At 37.3% G+C, this 24,319-nt stretch overlaps 1 protein-coding gene across 3 annotated transcripts in view; it reads right to left on the bottom strand.

The window, feature by feature from the left end:
- The window catches only part of syt7a (synaptotagmin VIIa), a 137,254-nt gene that overhangs the window by 63,532 nt on the left and 49,403 nt on the right, over positions 1 to 24,319 (bottom strand). For all 3 annotated transcript variants that reach the window (XM_088340103.1, XM_088340104.1, XM_088340105.1), the window contains exon 4: positions 7,138 to 7,241. In XM_088340103.1, coding sequence (XP_088196229.1) covers positions 7,138 to 7,241 — 104 coding nt within the window. The remainder of the gene's footprint in view (positions 1 to 7,137; positions 7,242 to 24,319) is intronic.

Raw genomic sequence — 24,319 nt, 5'->3', positions numbered from 1 at the left:
TTTGGGCATTGTGTATCAAGCCAATTCTATAGTTGATTCATAAGATAAAGCATTTGGTTCTAGTTCCGTTTTCTTCATCCCTGTACCAGAAGTACATGAAGCTCCCATGTTTAAGAATAACCAGAAATGCTAAGGTTTATGCTAAAAAAATAAAATAAAATAAAAAGTCTAGTTAAGTTGTCTTTTGGCTTATGTTATTTGGCCTGCATCACTTCAACAAGGAAGCAGAGAAAGAGGAAAAAATAGAGAAAAACATGGTGCTCCCAAATATAGCAGAATGCAACCCAGGTGTCAGCAATACACTTGTATCCTGCCTACAAAAGAGGCCAAAAGAGCACAAGCGTGGGAATTATTCATTTCCCGAAAGATGACAGATGGGAAATTAATGCAACACAGTTCATCGGTATACGGAGTCAATGAGATAATGCAGTTGCAATTGGAGCTGTGGAAACCTAACACCGGACACTACCCTGAAATAAATTTGCTTTTCAATCAGGTTAAATTGTTACTTATCCTATTTTTTACAAGAATTATCAAGTCACACTTCTGGTAAAGTTAGCCTCTCACATATTTTCCAAAACAAATCTCAGCAAGAAATGGGAGGTCAACCATTGGATAGTGTTTAGCCTTCAGGGTTCTAGCAACAGTCTACAGTCCTTTTCATCAACAATGTGAAAATACCACAGTATAGCAACCCACGCATCTAGCCCTATTTTAAATAGAACACAGCCTTCAAGTCATTCTTTACGATGGAAGGTTGTGTACAGAAATGATGGATGTTGCAAAATCTTACACAACAGGAAGCACTGTATATGAAGGACGTTTTAAGATCACTGCACACACACACACACACACACACAAAATAAGATATACTTTTGCACTGGTTGCTGCAGCTAAACCACCGAAAGCGACACTTACTCGAAATGTCTTGACTATTAACCTATGAATCATAAGCAAAACTGGCATGGGCCTCCTGACAAGTGACACGTGAAGCTGCGGGCAAACATTTGCTCTTATGAGAGCGGACACCGTCAAAACGTGGACTCGGACTTTTGGGGGAAAACAGTTTAGGCGACCTGCCTGTATGGTGCAATAAGAAACCATTTCTCCTGGGTGAACATACACCATGAACCCTATGAAAGGCATGCAACGCCCTTGTGCAAATTACGGTGTTTTTATATTCTAATGATGAGTCCGGGGAATATAGGGATCCTAACGAAAAGAGATCAAGGGTTCTCAGATCGTGCTCCTGCTGAGCCTTTGCCATTTATGTCAGTAAAAATGAAGGGATGAGGAATATGCCACCAGGATAGATATGTTCCATATAACATTGTTTAAAAAAAACTCTACAGTGTTAACAACAGATTACATACATCACAGATTTTAATCTGACTGCTATTCAATGTGATTTTAACAACTTCACACACGTATACCTGCCTAATAATAAAATTGTATTCATGCATATGTTCTTTTGATTTGAGTCTTTTATCATGTATCATTTGTGAGGGATTGGGACCAAGACAGTCAGCCCTTTTATTTAAATTATTTTATCAATTGTTTCTGTCTTGATTTGACTATTGTTTCTAAGAAAAAGAAAAAAATGAATATTAGCCTGTGGTCTGTAATAGTATGTAGTCTGAGCAGCCCTTTGAGACTTCTTGTGATTAAGGGTTATACACAAATAAAGACGACTTGTCTTTGTTTGATGCCATCTCGTGGCGTCTCTGAGTCGAGAAGATAAGTATAAGTGTGTTGAGGAGCTTTATTATTTCGGACAAGTAGTGCATTGCTGTTCTCTCAGGCCATGTAGAGGCTAATGAAAAATTGTCAATGTGCCTTTTTACATATAGTTAACTATGTGACAGTCTGATACAATTTCCAACCCATGGGCATAGTTTGCTTAAAAAGATAAGGCAGACATTTGAGTTCCCAAGATTTTAGAAATCCTTACAGTGTTTGACACCATGAATGCAACGTTCTTTGGAGCGGCAAAAAGCTTGTTTAAGATGCAAATGTCCAACTAGTAATTACTGTTATATATTCCTCTTGAGTTATGTCCAAATAAGATGTGAGCACAATTAATGTTTACATAACTCTATTTAACTTTACTTTTTTAGGTTGAAATAAAAAACATTTGTATCATAGAGGGCACTGTTCAACAACTGTTATGTCGTGATTTAATTTATTTTTGATATGCATTTGTTAAAAAGTTAAAGGATTCAAATCAAGTTTAAAAGTGAGGCCATTGTGTAGGTATTTTCTCAATGATTATGATATGAAATTTATCATCTGCCGTTTACTAAATTGCCAGATTTTTTTAAAAATTAAATAGCATTGCTGCATAACCTCATAACATTTATTTTCTCTCAATGTTAAATAAAGTGTAATGGCACATCCACAACAATAGGGCCACTCCCATTATCAGTGATGTTAGTGGAAGAGTGAAACAAATGTTCTTTTTTAGAGAGTGTAACAAAAATTATCGTGTCGTACTGGAATAATGGCAGATATGTAAAGTCAATCTCAAAAGGGGTTATAACATTTTACAACGACCTGTATTTAAATTCTTATCTTGCATTGTTTCAGGGAACACTTACTATGGCAAGCAGAGGAAGGGGATCGGTTCATCAACACATGTCGATTTTGCATTTTGCATAAAGAAGGGTGAGGATATTATTACGTTAAATGCAAATAAGATGCATGGCATTGTTTGTCTTGCCAATGAATAGAAAAATGTGTTTTCATATATTATTTCTGAGTACATTGCGTCATTGTTTTGATGCACAACTTAGGACAAGCTACAAGCACTACCTTGTGAATATTTGCTTAGTATTGTTTTTATCATATTTTTGTCTTGTACGTCTTTGATTACATGGCCATCCTAGAGCGCCACGTCTAATCTTGTTGTAAAAACAATGTTCACTATGTTGTTATCACTGACAATAAAGACAATTCTCAAAATTGATTAACTTGATGATTTAGTTCCATTTTTCTCAACTGGTGAACCCAATATCCCACCTTAATTACACACTGTGCCCAAAATCCAACAATTTCCACCTTTAAAATGTATTTCATAAAAACATTAGTTTTAATCAGGAGGTTTTATTTAAGACAAAATGACCTGTAAATTAAAAATGGTATTCCTTCTAATGCTTAATTAGCTGCATTTTTACAGAAACATAAGCTTTGGCCATTTTTAACAGTCTTGTTGTGCACAAATATTAAATGAAAAAATGTGACTATTGAGATATATACATTTCAAAACAACTCAGACTATGTTGTTTAAGCTGAACACAGACAATATACACTGCATTATGGGGGGAATATTTCCTTTGTAGCAGTTTCCATCCACAAATTCAATAAATTCCACAAAAAGTGCAATGCAACAACATTCAAGTGAACAAAATGTTCTTTTGATTAGATTATCAACAGGTAAATACTCTCTGACCAAACGTTTCTGCTCTTTTTTTCTGTGGGTGTCAACTTGCATTTGCAGGGCTTTATTGCCATCTTCTGCTACGGAGTGTAATTGATCCTTAGGTGGGTTTTTCTTAGCATTAAGTTTGCCAAATGAAAGGCCCGCGATCCACTAGAAATGCGTCCGCGACCCACCAGCTTTTTCGGTGCATGTAGCATGAAGTGCTTAATGTGCCTTCAAACCTGCTCAGCCGAAAGTGATGAAAAGTCATTTATGTCAACCTGTCCTCACCCAACACCCAGGCTGCAATGAAGACGAAACATGTTATCATCCCGTACATCGCATGCGCCAGGCCGGCTCGCAGGGTCGTCGGAACGGTCTACTCCAGCGTAGCATCCACTCTGTCAGGTGGCTGCCGCCTCTACTCTAGCGACTTTGTCACAAGCTGGAAATAAGATCCATTTACAACGGACGCCCCGGATAGAGGGCCGGAGGGACTTTCCAAAGAGCCGGCCGCTCGACTTGCTCAATCCACAACAGGAAATCAGTAGCCATTCCCTGCTCCATTTCCTTCCAGGTGGAATGTCTCGTATAACTAGTTTGAGCAAAGGAAACAAGAATAAAGGGTACGCCCTTGAGCTCATTACCCTCTTGCTTTATATACAGTGCGCTATAATGGTGTAATCTTGTTACAATCCCATTACGGGAGTGTCTTTAATGCAGACATTATGCAGAAGAGCGTGTTGCTTGCACGAACTGCTGGGATGCCGTGGTCTGCCATCTGTGCGCTGAGAAGGTTCACAGCATTGCAGCGGTGAGATGGGCGACTGTTGCTCTTGTTACGGTTGTTAAATTACTTTTCATGGCCACTTGAGTTTGATGTATAGCTAATATTGTTTCTGTCTTCCCAAAAAATAATTTACATGGGGATTTTTGATTCATTCATTATTTTGCAGTTGAGAAACTACTATAGCTTAGCTGCAATTTGTTTGCCCATCAAGCCAAGTATCAGACTTGCCTAGTCTAAAAATATATATAACATAAAATATCATAAAAATTAAGTGTAAACATTTCCTTCAAGTCAAATGAATTCAAATATCTAAATACATATCAGGAATAAATTTATTACAGAAAAAAATGGTTTAATGAAGTTGGGCTAAAGTATGGTGAAAGAGGAATAATTATTTCTAAAACGATCACCTGCCATCAGAACACCATTTTTTGCAGTATTCTACTGTCAACCCTGATAGCATTACCAAAACTAGTAACACAACAAGGGGTCACTAGATTGACTAGCATTTAATGTCAATATGAGGATAAGCGGTGCATAAAATGGATGGAGGTTGTCAATAGTCCTAGGCAATAAAACAATACAGATAATTATTGTCATTGAATCTTTGCAACATTAAAAAATACAAATTTAAAAAGTTGATAATTGAAACTGTATTTACGACCTAAATGCCAGATAAATTGGGGAGCTAATGCAATAAAAACAAGAGTTCCAAACTAACATTTACAGTAGGAGACGGAGAAAGTGTCATGTCATTTTGCAGGAATTGCGGTAGAGCCTCAGCGGCTCAAACAGAGTGAAAGCAAAGGGCTACAACACGCCGTGTTGAACACCATCAAAATGAGCGATAAAGAGACAAAGGATAAAAGCCAGCATACCCACTTAAAACAAGCTGAAATAATTGTAGGCAGGAGAGGCGCCTCATCTTCACTTGTTTGGAGGTATGACAAAAGTGAGCACACCCTTAAGTAAAAGTTCCTATTTTGTGTGGCCACCATGATTTTGCAAAACCACTTTAATCCTCCTTGCCATTAATTTCACCAGAACCTCACAAATTGCAACTGGAATGCTCTTCCACTCCTCCATGACAGAGCAGGGGATATTCAGGATCTTGTGCTTCTACACCTTTTGCCTGAGGATACCTCAAAGATGTTCCATTGGATTTAGATCTGGAGACATGCTTGGCCAGTCCCTCCCCTTTATCCTTAACCTCTTTAGAAAATCCTTGGTCATCTTGGAAGTGTATTTGGGCTCATTGTCTGAATGGAGCATTGCCCTGCGACCCAGTTTCTGGGGGGAAGGAACCATTCTCTGCTCCAGAATTTCCACAGGACATACTTGAGTTTGTGTTCCATAAACAAAATGAAACTCCCAACTCCAGTTGAACTCATGCAGCCCCAACAATGACATTCCCAACACTATGCTTGATGTTAGGCATGACGCAAACATGTTTGTACTCCTCACCTGGTTGCCGCCAAACATGCTTCACACCATCTGAGCTAAATAATCTTTGTCTCATCAGACCAGAGGATATCTTTCCAGTAAGCCATGGCATTTGTTGACGCACTTCTTTTCATGGTGTCAAAACGATGTTTCTTCAATTATATTTTATTAAACATTACGAAATTCACGTTTACGACATACTGTAGAGTTTGATAAAAAACAGAACGGCGATAAGCACTGCGACCTTTGCCGCCCAAAATGGGCAACTTGACAAACTTATTCCGCCCTTTAAAACAGTATTGCCCGCTAGAATATGCTGAAAAACAATTCAGCACCGGGCCTGATGAGAAAATCCTTCCCCCGAGAGAGCAAGCCAGCAAGGCGCTGCTTCTGTATCCCTGCAACGAGCTCCCCCCCCCGGAGAAAGTATTAACTTTTTCAATGTTCTTCATATTTGTGAAATGCTGTGAAATAGTTTGTCACCCTGCGTCTTTGTTCTGACGTAAAGATTGGTTAAAGCAGCATCGGATTTTGTCAAATTTCACTCAAGGGCAAAAATTAGACCTAGAAGATGGAGAAAAAAAAAGACTCAAAAATCATCGCGATAATTATCAATCTCAACAGATAACAAATGTTTTATAACAACTTTTGTCATATTGTCCAGGCCTAGATGTTATAAAGAAATCATGTAATGTTATCAATAATGTGAGCGTGTTATCCCAATTTGAAAATCTGGTTAACCAATGGACTTGTTTTCAAATAGAAATGTTGTCAGTACTAGCATTAATAAGTAAATATAATGATTGTAATGTGATAATAATTTTATTTTTTCCTTTGAAATGTCTTACATAAAACTAGGTCTTGGTGCAAAATGTGTTTTCGATTGCTGAACAAAGCATCAAAAACAGCTTTGATCAATCAAGTATGATAAGATGTCCCTCACATCCCTGACAACTACAAAAAAAAAAACTGGTCCCAGTGGAGGTGCTCCGCGTTTTGCTAAACTTTTCACTCACAAGTTAAAGGTTTTTTTTTCATCTTTTGCAGCACATAGTGATAAGGGGCTACCTCCCTTTTAATCAATCACATTTCATAGCACATAATCACAATGATGTGCCCTCGACAGAGGTCAGCGCGCTCAATCTTTGTTGTCGTAGAACTCAGGCTGTGTCAGCACAATATTGTAGCTGCTTCTGGGAATGAATTACAGTCCTGAAACTGCTGTGGTTTTTGGAAACTGACGCTACAGAGACCCTGATGTTTCAGCTTCTTTAATTGTTTTTCATTAATTGCTATCTAAAAAGCCACATATTTCACTTCAATGAGCATGTTAGATTTGGTTTCGCCGTACCATGTTTGCACACCTTTTTATTGGTCTGCCGATTTATATTCACAGCATCTCTGATTATTAGAGCTTTTTTTTGAAGCAGTATATATTTATGTGTAGGCGTACATTCCACGTGTGCATGCATGTGTGTACACTCACCAGCTTGCGTTGACACCAACCGCAGAGGCCACAAAGAGCCACTAGCCAAACTGCGCACACTGTCACCGCTAGAGAGACCAGGAACACACTGAGAGACACCGAGCCTGCATACACAAACACACAAAGTCAACAACAGTGTTTTTGCATTCATTAAATTGAATGTGGTTACAAGTACAGTGAAGCATGTTTTAGTTCAATGAAAAACGGCTTCATGAATAAAACAAATTTAGTTCGTGGTCTTGCCAGATACATCAGGTGCAAATAACCGAGGGGATTGTCAATGCAGTGTGACCAAAAAAAACATATGAGCCTACTTACTTCGGTTGATGCCAAACATTCTCTACTGTTATCAAATTAAAAACAAAAAGTATCGCAAAAGATTATAAACACGGGCTTCAGCGTTCACTACAAATAGGCCTCAGGTTAATATTTGACAAAACTGTAACATTACTAGATATCCACAGAAAGAAATGATCAGATTTAGAAATACACACACATATACCTATTTGACCTTTTCACACAATGAAATTCAAAAGATAAAAGTGCATGTGAATGAACATCATTCGAGGTATTTGTATGTTCGGACCTGATGAGATCAATGTCTTAGCCATTAAATAGTACTTCAATGGTTAAATTAGAATTCATTGAAAGAAACAAGCAAAAAACAGATTGTTGTTGAAAAATCTTACTTCAAACGAGTGAAATTAGCTAATAAAGCAGACAATTACTAGATTTCTAACTTTTTTACAAGTGAAGAAATCTAATACTTCATGCACAATTATAGGCCATGTGCTATGATAGATAATTTTCAAAATAAGAAAACATTTTTTATTAGATAAATGTGTGTCATTTTACTAGAATTGATTTAATAAAATAAGAAAAACAGGATTAGGAAATGCTGTAAAATAAAAAAGAAATTAAGTATTTTTTTAAATACATGAAATGTTCAAAATTATCTGACACTGAAGATGGCATATTTTTTTTTGCCAAAAATTAATAAAAACGAACAATAACATTTAAAATTGAAATGTGTAATATTTGACCAGTAGATGGCACTGTGTTGTCTGGTCATTAACACACGGCAGTGCGTGTTGGCATCCTGTTGGAGGAACCTGACGCTGACCCAACATTGGTATAATAGTTTAAGTCTTTTTGCCCAGTATTCAGATCAATATATATATTTTTTTTTACATGATGAAGGTTTTTGTACCATTAGGAGACACTAAACATTACACACTGTCCAATTAAAAGAGCAAAATGATCAAACGTTCTAAATATTCCACAACATTGTAGCGTAAAACAGGGGTTTTCTTCTCCACAATGATGTACCGCTACATTGTTTTACCTTCATTGTGTGATAATAGATTGTCAGGGAGTGGATTTTATGTCACAATAATCTCGCCAGACGGTGGTACAAAGCTTAGGTGAACTTGCTCCCACCAGTTCTGAATGAAAAGCAGGTGGGCGCTGCTGCCATTTTAACACTGTCATAAGCAGTCAGGGATATACAATCTCCTGGATGAAACACCCCCGACCCACCCACCAACACACACACAAAACCCATACCCATCATGCAGTGGAGCATTTCAATTCCTTTCCAATAGGATTTCAAGCCAGGCATCACTCAAGTGGCGCATGCATCACTGTCATGTGTCACGGCTTGTTAAGTGACGGGCTGCGATTGAAGGGAGTGGCCGGGGACGCCTGACAATACAACAGAGCTTATGATTAATAGCAATCAGTGGCAGCGTAGCCGAAGAATTAGAAAGCGAAAAAACAATATCTTCCACTCCTGTAAGAGGAGCTGGCAAATGCACCTGAGTCACGCTGCTTTACGAAATGAGTGGATCTACCCCGGTGAGCTATTTAACCAGCTCAATGGCCTTTACTTGAGAGGACAAGGAACTAAAGCCTCATTGCGCTTTGATATTTGCACAGCAGGTGGAGATGTTAATGTATTCAAATGTGAGAGTCCCTTCCAACGTTTTATCCACTTCGAAGATGCAGCGATAAGCAGGATGCATTTCCACACCGCTGAATGACAACCGCTGCACTTTGCCTTCAATAAGTAGATTTGTTTTCTCCACATTCGCCTTTCTCTCGTTTGTCACGGCTGGCCTTTTAATCCAGTAATTTCTTTGTCTTTTTTTGCAACCTCTGAGGGTCGTCTGGGAAGGTGTAGGGTGATGATGCCCTTACTACAAAAACACCATTCCGGCAATAGACACTTTCAAAAAGAAGAAACTTCAAAAGACTCACAATTCCTCCCCTAAGACACTCCACACAGATTATTGGAGTACCTACGTCATCTCTCTAAGCCCACTGATGGGAGAACCCCACTTGTCTTCCTACGCTCCTGACAGACCTACGCCCATCTCAATATGCCATTAATAGAGAACCAACCACACTCTCCACGGCCACGACGGACATCTTAAAAATGCGCACCAAAAGCACAAGTGTGCATCCAAACAACGCTCAAGGAAACTGTGCGGGTCAGATGTCTCGACATTTCGTTCTGTATACACGTGTACACGAATAGCAATAAAGTATATCTGAATCTGATTCTGAATGATGATTCATGGTTCATTATTTATATCGAAGTCACCTGAATCTTCAAGTGCAAGACTCTCCAACAGGGTTCCTACAGCTTAACGCAAGTTAAATTAAAAACTTCTAATGAATTTTTAAAGCATTTTGAAATCAAATTAAAGACAGAATCGACAAAAAAAACAATTATAACAAACGCAAAAAAAAAAACCTAATATTTCTTGCACCAATACTTTGTGCCCTGTATACATTAACCAGCACAGCTTTTAGCCATGGTGAAAATAATTCGTTAGACAGCCTCTTCTCTAAGTGAACAGATTCTCATGGTCCAAAGTAAATGTATTTTTCCCAGGTTGCTACATATGTATTGTGGACCTAAGACATGCATCTGCTCTGAAGGGCCAACTGAAACCACATCACCGTTTTGGTAGTTTCGATAATGTGGTCATGTGATATTGCCACGAAAGTAAATTTCTGAATCATTAAAAAAAGATAAATATTTAATGTTGTTAAATCTTTCAAGATATAACAAAAATAAATGTGATCAATGTGTTCACATTTTTAAGAACTGCAAGCATTGGATTTAAGACATTTCAATGCCAATAAAGCCCTTATTTTTAAAATAGTTAATTCAATGCCTTTTATGACTTTAAGGATTCGTGGGAACCCTGCTCTAATTTTGTGTGTTTTAACCAGTTTTTAGTGTTTCACAACATGATGGTGTGTTAGATGAAACCTGCCCCATTTTGGCATCGTGATGAGAGCTATGTTTTTAATAAAGCTTGAAGTACCTCATCTTGAGAGGAAGTCACATTCCAGGTTCAAATGACACGCTTGTGGTGGTCAATGACGTCACAAAGCATTTGAAAGCAGGCGGCAAGCACTGCCTTGCTCTTTCCCGGCACCAAGGGCCATGAGTGTCCAGGTGCGTCGCAACCACAAACGTCTCAGAGATCTTCAAGCCACATGTACCAGAAAGCGTCTCGATGACAAATCCTGTCCCATGCTGAAGCAACTCCATCTCCCTCTCCTCCAGCCGGCAAAAACCACAATGTCGCTCTCTCTGTATCACAAGGTACATACTTGTACCAACAAAACAAAAACATTTTGCAGATTTTGGTGCTGGGGTCAACTGCTTCAAACACGCCATAAAATATCTCTGCTCATTTCTTTCATTAAAAATTTTCACTTTGAACAATATATCCACCACTTTTCGAAACACCCACCTATATCCAATTTGCATCTTGTTCTGGGTATTAAAGTAACTGATGTCGGCACTCAGAAATCCTCAAACTATTTCGTTCTAAACACAAGATAAAAAAAAGCTAGGGTTTCTTACGGGGAAAAAGGTAGGGATCCACACTGGGTTGCACAGACCCCCGGCAACGGCTTTGAGGTCAATGGGACACCTGAGGCGGAATAAATTAAGCATACACACATACACACAAGCACACACGCACAAATGAACATGGAGCACCTCCGAGACAGCAAACACCAAACGACAGCTTAATGATGACTCGACTTTTGCACTGCACATTCCTTAAAAATGAAGTCACATTTCAAATGGAAGTGAAGGATGAAGTATCTGCTGTCATTATTGGAAATAACAGTTTCTCCTCAGATGTGTTGACAATTCTATTTACACCGTCACACTTTGTTTCTGTCAGAAAGCAAACCATAAAATTGGTTTCAAAATGGCTGGAGACGTGCATGTGGATATGTTCAAACAAAACAAATTAACAGGTTTGGTTCTTCTTTCAAGCCTGGGACAAGTCAAACTATCTGAAAGGGTGGTGTTCTCCTTTTGTTTTGTTTTTTGCACAGATGCAACTAAGCCAAAAGAAGGGAAATGGTCAAGGCTGTCCAAACTTCTAATGTAATGCATTCACTCTAGTGCCCATTTAACAATCAGGAATGATTGTTATTTAAAGAAGGGCTCAATCACCATCAATTTAATGCAATGTTAAGAGGATTTTTTTTGAGGATTTCAAAGGTAATTTATCGAAGACATCTGAAACTTTTTCCGATGGAAGGGGGTGTTCTGTATATACTAATGGTATTCATTTATGATAAAAATTGATATCAATACTCAGTGCCAATATATATAATATTGACAGATAATGGCATCTGCCTTTGTATTAATTGCTGACATTTTTACTTGACTGTCACAATATGTGGATTATTGGACTCATCAACCACTAATAATTGACATCAGCCTTACAAAAAAAAAAATCAATTTCTCTCAAACTTTGGGCAGTGTTGACTACATAAGAGAAACATACTGGTGTTGGTATTGATCTGAATAAACTTATATTTATAAATATACTTGCACCCCAAAATCTATGGCTTTTTAAATATCAAATAATAAATATTGTCTACAATAATTTCTATAAAATTTATCATTTTTGTAAATTTGTAAACTATCAAAAAATCAAAGCGACCCTAGTATTCTTCAATTCCACCTAATATGTCTCCCTTATAAGAGAAGTGATGCAAAACAGCCCTATAAAAGTGCAATTGTTATCTCATTATTTTTCTTCATTTAAGGGACATTATGTATTATTTAGCGCCGCCAAGTGATAAAAACTTAATTCATTAAAATAACAAAAATGTTGATTTGAATAATAAAAAAAAATAAATACATGAACTATCATATTAACACGCATTTTTTAAATATTTGAAAGTCGAGATTTTTTTTTTATTTAATTTAAACAACATGAGGCTCACCTAGATTGTCCAACAAATTTCTGCTAAGGGAACTTACAAAAACCAAAAGGCTGGGCGGAAAAAAGAAGAAAAAAATTGTGTGATTTGGTCATTTTTAGTTTCTGTAGTTTGTATATTTCCTTGTGCTTTGCAGCCCTCGTTTTAGGCTGCACCGTACAATACAGCGACATTGAGTGATCAAATATTACACACTGTCCCTTGTAAAATCAGGGTGGCAGGGGTACATGCTAGGCGTTATGTAGACGGCAATGCACGTGACCTGGGCAAGTGTACTGCCATGCACCCCTGAATGCACATTGATGTTTGACCTGTCCATGCCATATTGCATTATTGATTCTCTCACGCTGTTGTCGTATTTAAAAATGAAATACGATGACATTCCTCTCACATACACGCTACACGTTAATCCGTCTGCATGTGCCTCAGATGACTTCACGGACATGCTGCTCGACTCCCAACATTTAAATTATATTTTATCTAGTCTAAAATCAATGTTATTTCTGTGACCAGAGTGACAGTTTGAAGTGGGCTTTGGCAATTTCCAATTTTACCAACACTTATAACAAGATGTGCACCGGCACAAATATTAAGATGTGCTCATTTTGTGGCTGAGAGCGGTCTCATACAGCTTATTCCACCGGAATGGCCAGATGCAAGAGCGCAAAGAACAAACAAATTGAAAGGTACTTTTAGCTTTCCCTTGGGTATATGCTCTACACACACACATAATGCAGATATTAAAAAGCGATAAAGTGGAGCACACACTTTTCCTGTTGAACTAAGCACATTCTCTATATAGTATTTAAGTATGCAAGGGAATGGTTTAGTAAACAACTCGCTCTCATGTGAAAGCATAGGCATATGATTAAAAAAATGCAAGTCAAATTAGGGATTATTTTCATCTATTAATCACCCATTTTACATCCTTTCTTCCCAAATAAATTCAACCAAATTACGAGCCATTTTGCAATAAATTTGTGTGCCTCTCCCAATTTATAGACTGCATCCTAAAAGTCTCAATCATCCCACCCAGCGTCGTTTTATGTCCTGACATCCGCCTGGCCTCCTCTTGATTAATCCTGTACCGATCGTAAAGATGTGGATTTAAACCTCCCAAGCATGTTGGCCCTCTCACCCTCTAATATTTATCTGCTCTTAAAGAGGCTCTTAATGGCAAAAGCTGCATTGTTGTCCTCTTCAGCAAGAAGGTCAAGGAGGGTTCATGCTTCCTAGCTACTACACATTCTCCATTCAAAGTCTCCACATACAGGTCACCAGCAGAAAGTCTATTAGCTGGACAACATCAGCATAGGGAGCAAAGGTTCCTAAATAAAGAGAACCTCAAGAAAAGTGGATCAGTGATAGAGGTTTCGTATTGTGTAGGGTTGGGTGAATCCTAAGGGCCACTTTCTTCTATTTCAAACATGAGGCCATTTTATGTAATGTGTGTCGGGTTGATGGGGAAAAAGCCTGCATCCAGTAAGGAATGTTACTGTCGTTCATAAACGTTGGCCTCCTACTGCCAAATTGATTGAATTAAAAAAAAAATGAAAAATGTTTGCAGCACATGTAAGTAAATGAAGACCACAAAATAAGCCATGCAAAGAGATGTCAAACCTCAGTGCTTGGGCACCAGCATTGCTGGATTTTTTTCTTTTTTTCTTTTTTCAAGAAAAAGAAAATCACTTATCTACAGCATTTGATACTTGCAATCATTCCAAGAATACAGTTTTTCACTCATCAACTTCATGCCTCAGAGACTGCAAGCTGTCATAAAAGCCAAAGGTTGTGCATGTCAATACTAGTTATATGTTTTGATTGTTATTTCTGTTTTTCATGATTCCTTTTTTTTTTTACACAGAATGGAGTGACTATATTTAATTCCCTGCACTTTGCGCATTATAAAAGTAACATTTACTCACCATCACCATTGTATGTTTCATAATTATTTCTAGTGTTTCTGAATGCCAATATGTTGCACTTTGGAATGACCTTACGATTGGTTCAAGTTTGTGATCCGAGTTTTTTCTACGGAATAAAATGTCTAAGTGAGGGCTAGCCAAAGACTGGTGATTCCATACATTTTGCAGGGGTTGTAATTGTCAATGGTGTGCAGAAGTTTTGGGGGGCTCAGAGGCGAGAAAAAAAAATATTATGCAAATCTGTTGAATGTGATCTGACTTATAATGTTTAGTGTATTTTAAACATGCTTTCGGTTTAACATGGGATCAAGAAAATGGTGACTTGCAATAGGATGCTCTGCTCCTAGAATTGTAAATTTCCCTCGTTGTGCTTGTACTAAGTAACAACCATCACTCACAAGCTGCAATATGTTTATAGGAATTGCATGGTTCCGTTTAGTTAATACACAACCTTGTGAAATTTCAGATCTCAATTATTGTTTTCTCTTGATTATTTTAGATGTGAGAGTAATAAAAAATATTTTTTGAAATATCGCACCATGAACACTTCTGGAGATGTCTTTTTAAGTTTTTATGTGACCCTGACAGTTTTTACTGACGTCAGTGAACTAATTATAATAGGACAGCTGGGATTGGCTCTAACACACCCGCACCTCTCAAGGGGAGAAGCTGTTGGACAAAAAAAAAATAAATAAACAGACGGATAACAAGATCAAACAATTATTTTAAAACCTTTTTAAAAAAGATGACTTCCTAATCCAGAGCAAAGGAGCATTAGCTTAAGCATCAACTTGTATTGTTTATATATGACCGGCACGACTTAAAATACAGATATTGTCCGACTCTGTCAAGTTTAAACTTGAGTAAACATTCAAAATAAGAATATATATTTCATAAAGGACATCAAAATCTGTTTTTAACCACTCAGAACAACTTAATATCATCAAAATGAGTAAGCCATGTTCATCAGTTAATGCGAAAAAAATCCCCCAATTTAAACAGAACTTGAGGATTGATCAAGAGTGAAAAAAAGGTGACATCAAAGTGCACATTCTGAATATGAAGTATCTTGTCTGATGGCAGAGATGTGTTATTAAAAAAATGCAAGCGGAAATTTGTTAAGGCCTCTTTTACAAAGAAATGTAAGGTCAGGAAAATACAATTATTGACACTAAAAGACATGGCAAGTAAAAGGGGATTAAAAACTGGAAATTATTACGAACAAAAGAACAAACATAAAAATTTGTGAGGACAATTTCAATTGTACCTCTGTGAAAATAACATTGTTTACTATGCAATTACCCAAAGTCATTATCAAACGGTAGCAATGTCATTAAACAAAGTTCAAAAGGACTCATTGAGGACCAGGTCAACTTTTTCAATTGGGTATAATAGCCTCAGATTCATTTAATTTTCTAATACAGATAGTTACAGTCGGTCACTGACAGCAGATGAAAATTGTAGATTGCGATGTTGCAGTGTTTTTCAATCAGTGTGCCGGGGCACACGAGTGTTCCGTTCTTTAGTGTACCGAAGAAAATTTCCTAATTTCATCTTTGCAAAAAAGCTGCTATTGTGTTTTTTTTCCCGAAAACGACTAGCCAAATAAGTGGCAGCAGATTACTACATTTATATACGATCCATCCATCCATTATCTGCACCGCTTATCTTCAGTAAGGTCGCGGGGGGTGCTGGAGCCCATCCTAGCTATCTTCGGGCAGTGGGCAGGGGACACCCTGAACTGGTTCCCAGCTAGTCGCAGGGCACACAGAGGCAGACAAGTCACTCACTCATTCACATCTAGGGACAATTTGGACACGCCAATTAACGTGGAACGCATGTTTTGGAATGTGGGAGGAAACAGTAGTGCCCGGAGGAAACCCGCGCAAGCACGGGCAGAACATGCAAACTCTGCACAGGAATTCTGGTAGCTGGATTTGATCCCATGACCTTAGAACTGTGCCGCGGACGCGCTAAGCAATCGGCCACCGTGCCGCCCCATTTATATACTAATTATATTCTGCTAAGGTAGCAGTACAATAATAATAACTATATTGTTTGATCTTTTTTTTTAATATTACAATGCAAAAAGAATAGAATAAATTCAAATATGCAAATATTTCACTGGTTTAATGATTTCCTTTTATTAAAATAACAAAAACCAAAGATTGAATGTCGTGGAAAAAATACACTGGCAGATAATTTTTGCTGGAATATTGTTTGGATTTTTTTTTTTTCTAGAAAGACGGCATAAAAATGACAACCATAAGAAAGTAAGATTTGACTGCAAAATTGATCAAGTTATGTATCTTGCACATGCTTTAATGTGACAAAGATGTAATTATTCTTGAATTACTAAAAAAAAAATCTGAAAAAGGTTAGAATATAGTAAAAAAAATGTTTCTCATTTTAAGTGTTTTGTTGTTATCTCTCTAAAATGTTGTGAAACACTAAAAACTGGTTAAAAATGTTGTAAAATCCCAAATTACAGTGTAATCATAAACCAAAATGAAAGGAAGGAAAACTTTTTATACTCTAATGTAAGGTGACCTCCTCATAATCTAAGATAAAAAACCTCATGCTCAGAATGATATTTTAAACATTTTCAATGGACGGTGTACCGCAAAGGTTAAGAAAAAAATGTGTGCCTTGACTCAAAAGGGTTTAAAAACCCGGCTATATTGTCATGGTACACCAGCAAATGTTATCCTAAAATAAGCCATCACATACTCTTTTGTTTTTTAAATCAACTTATTTTATATGGAAAGTAAAAGATAAAGAAACCATTTATCCGCTAGTGGCCACAGAAAATAGTTAATACTGCATCACAACATATACGCTTTAAAGATATAAATGAAACATCTAAAAAACAATAAAAGAGGGACTTCAAGACTTGAAGAAGTACTTTTTTTATCGTTTACCATGAATGAACAAGCATGCAAATGCTACCAGGTTAGTATACGCTATTACTTAATATCCAGCTGTTTGAACCACTTCAAGTTTGTTCTGTCGAGTTCTCGCTTTGTTTGTTCATCGAGTGCACCTCGCCAACTGACCACGAGGTAGAATTACGGGTAGCCATAACTCGAAAAAATAGCTTCTTTGTTCAGCTAATACGCTGTCACGCATTGGCCGCTTGGTTCCAGCTGAAGCTGGAGGGAGAAGATCCTCTCTGACCAATCAGTGACGCCACGTTTTAGTCCCTTGGACCATGATTTGGAACTTCAACAGAGGTGGTACCAAAAATGGTGATTCCAGGGACAAAGAACCAGGTACGTTTTTAAAATGGAAAACGAAAAAAGCAATGGCGAGGCAGACTGGAACGTGTAGTGGAAAAGCGCCTTATGTAATATGTTAATGTTACACCGATGTCATTACATGAAATGTAGCATGCATTAGCATATACTCTGGAGTCATGTGCAGTTAGCACTAAAAAAAAATAGACCCCCTAAATTCTTAGCTTGGGAAGAGGTGAGGACTGTGCTTCTAAATCTGCTCAAAAAAGACAGGAAGAAGAGGTTGAACAATTTGATCAGATGCTTCAAAAGTCAAGGCTGTGTTAGTATGACAGATGCTTGTTTTCTTTCAACCTCAGTGGTCATTTATTTTACATTATCATTCTATAAAAGAAACCAACGACCGTTACTGTTTATAAATGTGAAAAATGCACTGAAGGGCAGGTATCATAATAATAATAATAAATTGTATTTCGAAGCGCCTTTCAAGACACCGAAGGTTGCTGTACATATAAGTAGGACACAAAAATAAAGAGTAAAACAAGAAAGTAATAAATAGCAAAAAAAAACACGTTCGAGTTAAAAAGGGTGGTATGTGATGTAGATGGTCAAGAAAAGGCAAGTTTAAAGAGGTGAGTTTTGAGTGCAGATTTGAAAGTTGACAGGGGGACAGAATTTTGGAGGTCAGGCGACAGTGAATTGCAGAGCTATTCAGGTCATGTAGGTGTCGAGCAGGATTTTGTAATCGATTCTATGGTAGAAAGGGAGCTAGTGGAGTTGATGAAGGACGGGGTGAAGTGAGTTACAAAGGATTCCTGAACGCAACAAGCACTGTAATGCGTTATTCATAAAATTTTCGAACTCAACCATCGTTACAACCTGGAGTGTTATCGTGCTACTTTCTAAAAGCAGATCATAACAATATCTTATGCAAATTGACAGTTTCTCCTTCGCTCATGAAGCAACAAAGAACTCTCTTTCCCAACAAGGAGCCCTTCACCAGCAGCACAACGCTGTCTCAAGCAGAGTACGAGGGACGTAATATCTCTCTACTAATATCCTGATATTCTTCCTACTGTATATACTCGCATCCAAACTGTATTTACAACAACAACTCAAAATACTGAAATCTGGGGATCAGTTTAAACTGTATTTGGTTGTGTGTCACCAGTAGCGAATGCAATTACTTTTTAAATGAAGTAACTGGTAAGTATAACTAATGACTGTTTTTCAGTGATGTGCCCAACACTGTTGACAATGAAGTTGAGATGGCAGAGGGAGGTCTTTCATAAAAATAGGGAATTGCGTGTCCGTGAGTCTAACGAGCACACCGACAACTGTACCTGCAGGTGATGTGGCCCATATGCGGGAAGCCAAGCCATGCAAAGGGGACCACTTTCCAGGGCTAAGAGAAAGTGCTAATTGGATAGGCAAATCTTGAGCTGTGTCCAGTCAGCGCAGCTGCCACAAAAGATCATGCAAGATATTGTTATGCTGTGACGAAGGTGGAAAGGCCAATGGCTCATTGCCACTTTGCTGTGTATCCTAAGGGTGATTTTCCACCGCAAAGGGATTGTCAAATTGGCATTTGTGTTTTCTTTGTATTTTTTTTAAAACTTAACAGGCATTATTGTCAAATGATTTTTATCTTTCATAATACATAAATGATCAAGGTACAGTCACGTTGATTAGAATTTTTTTTTAAGTAAATTCTGGACTACTTCCAGACTTATTTTATTCTTTCCTTTTTTGCAGGAGCCACGGGAAACAGAGTGAACTACTCTTATCAACAATGCATGCATGCACTCTAAATACAAAACACAGCAATGACATCTAAAAACATTTATGACTCTATGAAATTAGTTTGCCAACATGAGTCAAAAACAGCATAACAGGAGTAAAACGAGAGGTTTAACAATACTTATATTTACAACATAAACACGATATTTCAACATTTACACCCACAGATCAAGTCCTCAATTTAAACATCTGATTTGAACAACAGTGAGTTGTCTATCAAAAACGCTGCACTTCTTTCTCTGTGTCGTCAATGTTTATGTCAAGTCGCTGAAGTTCCCTTTAGTCCACGAGGAACAATAGCAAGAAAATTAAATTTGATCCATTACCGCGGCAATGAAAATTGAAAACAATACAAAAGGACAAGTTTGTGTTGCAATTTGGCACTATTCTCCCATTATGTTTGCCTGACGTTGAAAAATATACGGCGACGCAGTCCTCATTCGCCCTTTTTTTGGCATGGTAGTATATATGTGCTCGTGTTTGTTATTGTTATCTTGAATGGTCACATGATCTAAAAAACACATGACAGAAACAACTCAGAGCAAAACTGAAAGAGAAAAAGCTGAAAATAGCGTCAGGTGTGCGGGGGCACGGCTTAAAATGTAAGAAATGGATGTGAATTTTTGATGTTTTTATGACGGTTTAAACCTACCGTTAAAAATCTGGTGCGGCTTCTAAAAAGACCAAATTGAGTTTCGTGCTTAAATTCGAGTGGCTTTTTTACAGATGCAATAGTATGATCGTATTGTTTTCCCCTTGTTTAGGGTACTTTTTGGGGTTTTGTTCGTCTTGAAACTGTTTAAAAACAACGAGAGTCACATAAAAGAACTGTCACACAGGTTAAGAAATGCTGCAGTAACAGCCAAAACGGTCAGCAAGGTAAAATATATCTAAAGAAGCTTTGCTTGAAACAGTAAAAAAATTAAAAAATGTATTGGGTTGCAAATAGCTCATGGTCCAACAAGATGTCATTTAAAGGAGCCAACCAAAACAAAATAAACATGAGAAAATGATCCCCTAAGGCGTGGCAGAGAGTACAAACTGGACAGCGAGCTAGCTCGGTAGAAAGGGTGCAGAAACATTCACTGAATAGTTGGACAGGAAGAAAGACAATGCTGGTTGTACTTTCATGTATATTATGGGAAAAAAAAGATGTTCACAGATACTATGTGTTGCTAAAGTTTCTTCTCCTCTGCTCTCTCTCCCCAAATTTGTTGGTGTCGTCCCAAATATCTGTGCCAGTCATTTGGAGGATAGAAAGCATCCTAGTTAAAAGAGTGTCAAACAAAAAAAGGAGACTTTCTTAGAGAACCCCAGAAAAATTGCCAGTTATTCTATTTCAGTTGATTGTATCCCAAAAACGGTACAACCTTTTTTTGTAAAATGATCTGGCTTCATTTAATCACAATTTAATTCAGATTCAGAAGTCAGCTGATCCTGTCAATGACGCCTCAGAACCAGGACTAGACTGGTAAATCATAGTTTTAAATGACTACTTTATATGGTTTCACCTAAATAATAGATTTCACTTTAAACAATTATCACCCCGTATTCAGTGTTCAAATTTGGTATATCGCTGCTACTGACACACGGTAAACTACAACAAAAATTACAGTTATTATCCCAATTTAAGTAATGCCTAACCTATTATTAAATCCTGACACAATTTTTGTGATTTGATGACAACTGCTGTATCCTCAGGTGTCACGTCTACTGTGGCGGAATAAGCACAAAGTGGTATTTACTGAGGATTTCAGACTCTTCCCGTCTGCCTTTGTGGTTTAATTAAATGCCGCATTTAGGAGCTTTTGTCTGACAGTTATCACGCAGCACGATAGAGACTAAACCATTTAAACCCATTGGAGCTAAACAATTCTCCAGGTGCATAAAACAGATTTGAAGGCGTGAAACGCAGAAAAAAATGAATAATAGCCATTTCCATGTGAATAATGTCATTGCAACTTCAAGAGATGAGAGGACATTTCACACTGTGAGCACGGAGGCTTCGTGCAATGGGAACGCCGGGAGGATTTTGGGATGTTTTGTACCCAGAAGAGTGTGAGTGCTTTCACAGGGTGACATGATGGATGATTGACTTGTGTCGACGGAATGCCCTTCATGGACACTCATGTGACAACTGTGAGAAGACAATTTTAACACCCAGCAAGATGTCATTTTTATTAATCCTTTAAAAGCACTTATATGTAGTGTATGAATATTTTTAAATATATCACAAATATATCATGGAATATAGTGAGCACCGAAATACAACAACTTGGCCAGAAATGTGAAAGTCGACCTTTATATCCGGTGTGTTTTGTACACTGAAAAATGCGGTGAAGAAAATTGAAAACGCATAATTACAAATACATTATACTGCATATGGTAACTGTTCTGCCTTTGAAAAACATATAAAGTGGTCTTTGAGTGTCCTCTAGTGGTTAACGTGTGAATAGTACAAACATGCTTGTTACAACTAAAATGCAACCTTTTCTTCTATCTTCATCAAATTTTCAGGGCTGCGTCAATTTTTTGAGAGCTTTTCATCCACAGATTTTGTTTTTATTAATTATGTGTGTTTATTCAAATAGATATACAATAATGTTTGGTTCACAAACAGTTGTGCCTTTGAGAAATATATAGTGGACTTGGAGCACCCACTTATGGTTTACATCTTAATTCTTTGTTTGCAAAGGGAAAAAGAAAAATACAGAAGGTGAATGGCAGCACAAACGCAGATTTTGGAATGCTCGTTGCTAACGCTTTTTATTGTTATAGCTGTCTAGCAGGTGGAAAAGGAAGTACTTCGGAGTGAGGAATCAGTAACCATTCATGGATGAATTGAATAGTTTTAGTGGTAAAACAAGATGTCATAATGTTAATTATGCTTTATCTAATAATTAATTTCAATTCAAATGTATGTATTTTTTCATGCAACCTAAGCTGTAGTTTTAATTCCATGTGCCTTATAGTCCATTGCGCCTCATAGATGAAAAATATATTACATATATTACAAAAGACTATTCTTTGGTGGTGCGCCTTTATCCACTGCGCATTATAGTGCAGAGAATACTGTTATTTTGTATTGTATTGTATTTTATCTGCAGTACTAGGTTTCACAAAACTCATACCCAGTGTTTTTGACTCCTAAATATAAATAGCCTTTAAAATAGTTTATCACTGCAAGTGTTTACCTTGTAGAATCTCGAAGTGTACCAGAGCATTTGACAATGGCTGACAATTGTACTGTTTTTTTGCACATTATGAGGGTAAGAGATTGAAATGAGCCACAAACACATTTCAGTGGTGTATGTGTTTCATTAGCAAGTGGGTGTTGAGCAACACATTTCGATCAGTATTTGGTACGCCGTTTCACATTCGCAATGATGACTGGAGGGCTATGTTTTCCTTTGTCATTATGCTGCAAAATGGTAATTAGGAAAACAAATAGGCACCTTGGCAAGTTCTGAGTGGGGCTGGTCTCGGCCATTTATCAATCGCTGAAACAAAAGAGCTGTAGAATTAAAGAGACGATTGCATGTTTTTCAATATTGGAAAATGCATGAGTAAAAATAGGTAGATTATTCAAAGGTAAGGAAAACAGACAAAATGATGATATTTTTTACAGTCATCCGAAACAGACAAAACAAAAAGGCTATACTAGGACTGATTAAAGTCTAAACAGTCTTAAACAGCCCCTCTGACTTGTGGTCAATACGCATCCATTCTCTTAGGTAGCGTTCATGCACACTAGATTGGACTGCGCTAATTGATCTGTAGCAATTCCAGCTTTAGCACCGAAATGTGACATCAAATGAAACCTTTTAATATTACAATAACATGGTTGAGCCCACAAGTTAGAATGTGTTTTTTAACAATCTTGAAGGGGTGGCAATTTTGACTAGGGCTACAACCAACAACTATTTTAATAGTTGACGAATCACCGACTATTGAAACGATTAGATAGATAGATAGATACTTTATTCATCCCCGCAGGATGTCGAATAACCGGGAAATTACTTTTTCTTCTTAAATTTATCATGAATTTGATTTAATTATGTGTCCATTGATAATCATCACAAGAAAAATTGGCACAATAAAAAATGCATATCTTATTGAAAATACTACACATTTGTACAAATTTTAAAAAAGGCTCTATCTAAAACAATTAGGCACATTGCTCGATCAATAGATACATGAATCTATAAAAAAACGTCCGACCGTTTTTTTTTTCTTTAGGCACATGCAAATAAATGAGAAATTAAAATCATGTAAACATTGTTTGATCCCTGTAAACCAAGAACAGGCTCATTAGCAGCAATTGAATAGTAACTATAACAAATATGATTTGTTTGTTCTTGTTGCATGGATTTCATTTGGAAAAAAACGTTTGTTACGCACAGTCTGGCATAATGCTTAAGCTCTCTTTTAAAGCAAAACGCATGTGTAGAAAATGAACAATGCATACAATCAAAACCATATTGGCTTGATTGTTACTTAAATCTTACAGAGGCAAGTCGGGCTCTGTTTCGTTCAACAGTCGTTCTCTTAAAACCAGGGGTCCGGAACCTATGGCCTGTGAGCCATATCTGGCTCATTTCATGAGTACATCTGGCTCTGAGAGAAAATAGAACTTGCTCAAATATGTAATGTGCTGTTAGCAGAAGCTCATTAAACAATCTGTGTTCATTGATAAAACACGTTATGATGAAAACTCAAACAACAAACTGTGAACCCCCAGAAACTAGCAAAGCTCCCAGAGAAATTTGATTGAGTGAGTGGTAGTGATGGGCAGAATTATACACACAGCGTACGCTCTCATTCTCCCGCTCAAAAACAATACATATGTTACTATCTTTGTTTGTAGAATTCTGTGATATTTTTCCAGAAGAACTTTGATCGCACCTTGTTTTGAAACCATTATTTAGGACAAAAATGACAGTTAAAACG

The sequence above is a fragment of the Urocampus carinirostris genome, chromosome 7 (assembly GCF_059441175.1).
Source record: "Urocampus carinirostris isolate Australia breed hairy pipefish chromosome 7, RoL_Ucar_1.0, whole genome shotgun sequence".
Taxonomy (NCBI): Eukaryota; Metazoa; Chordata; class Actinopteri; order Syngnathiformes; family Syngnathidae; genus Urocampus; species Urocampus carinirostris.
Note: the sequence above shows the minus strand (reverse complement) of the source record. Positions and strands in the feature narration are given on the sequence as shown.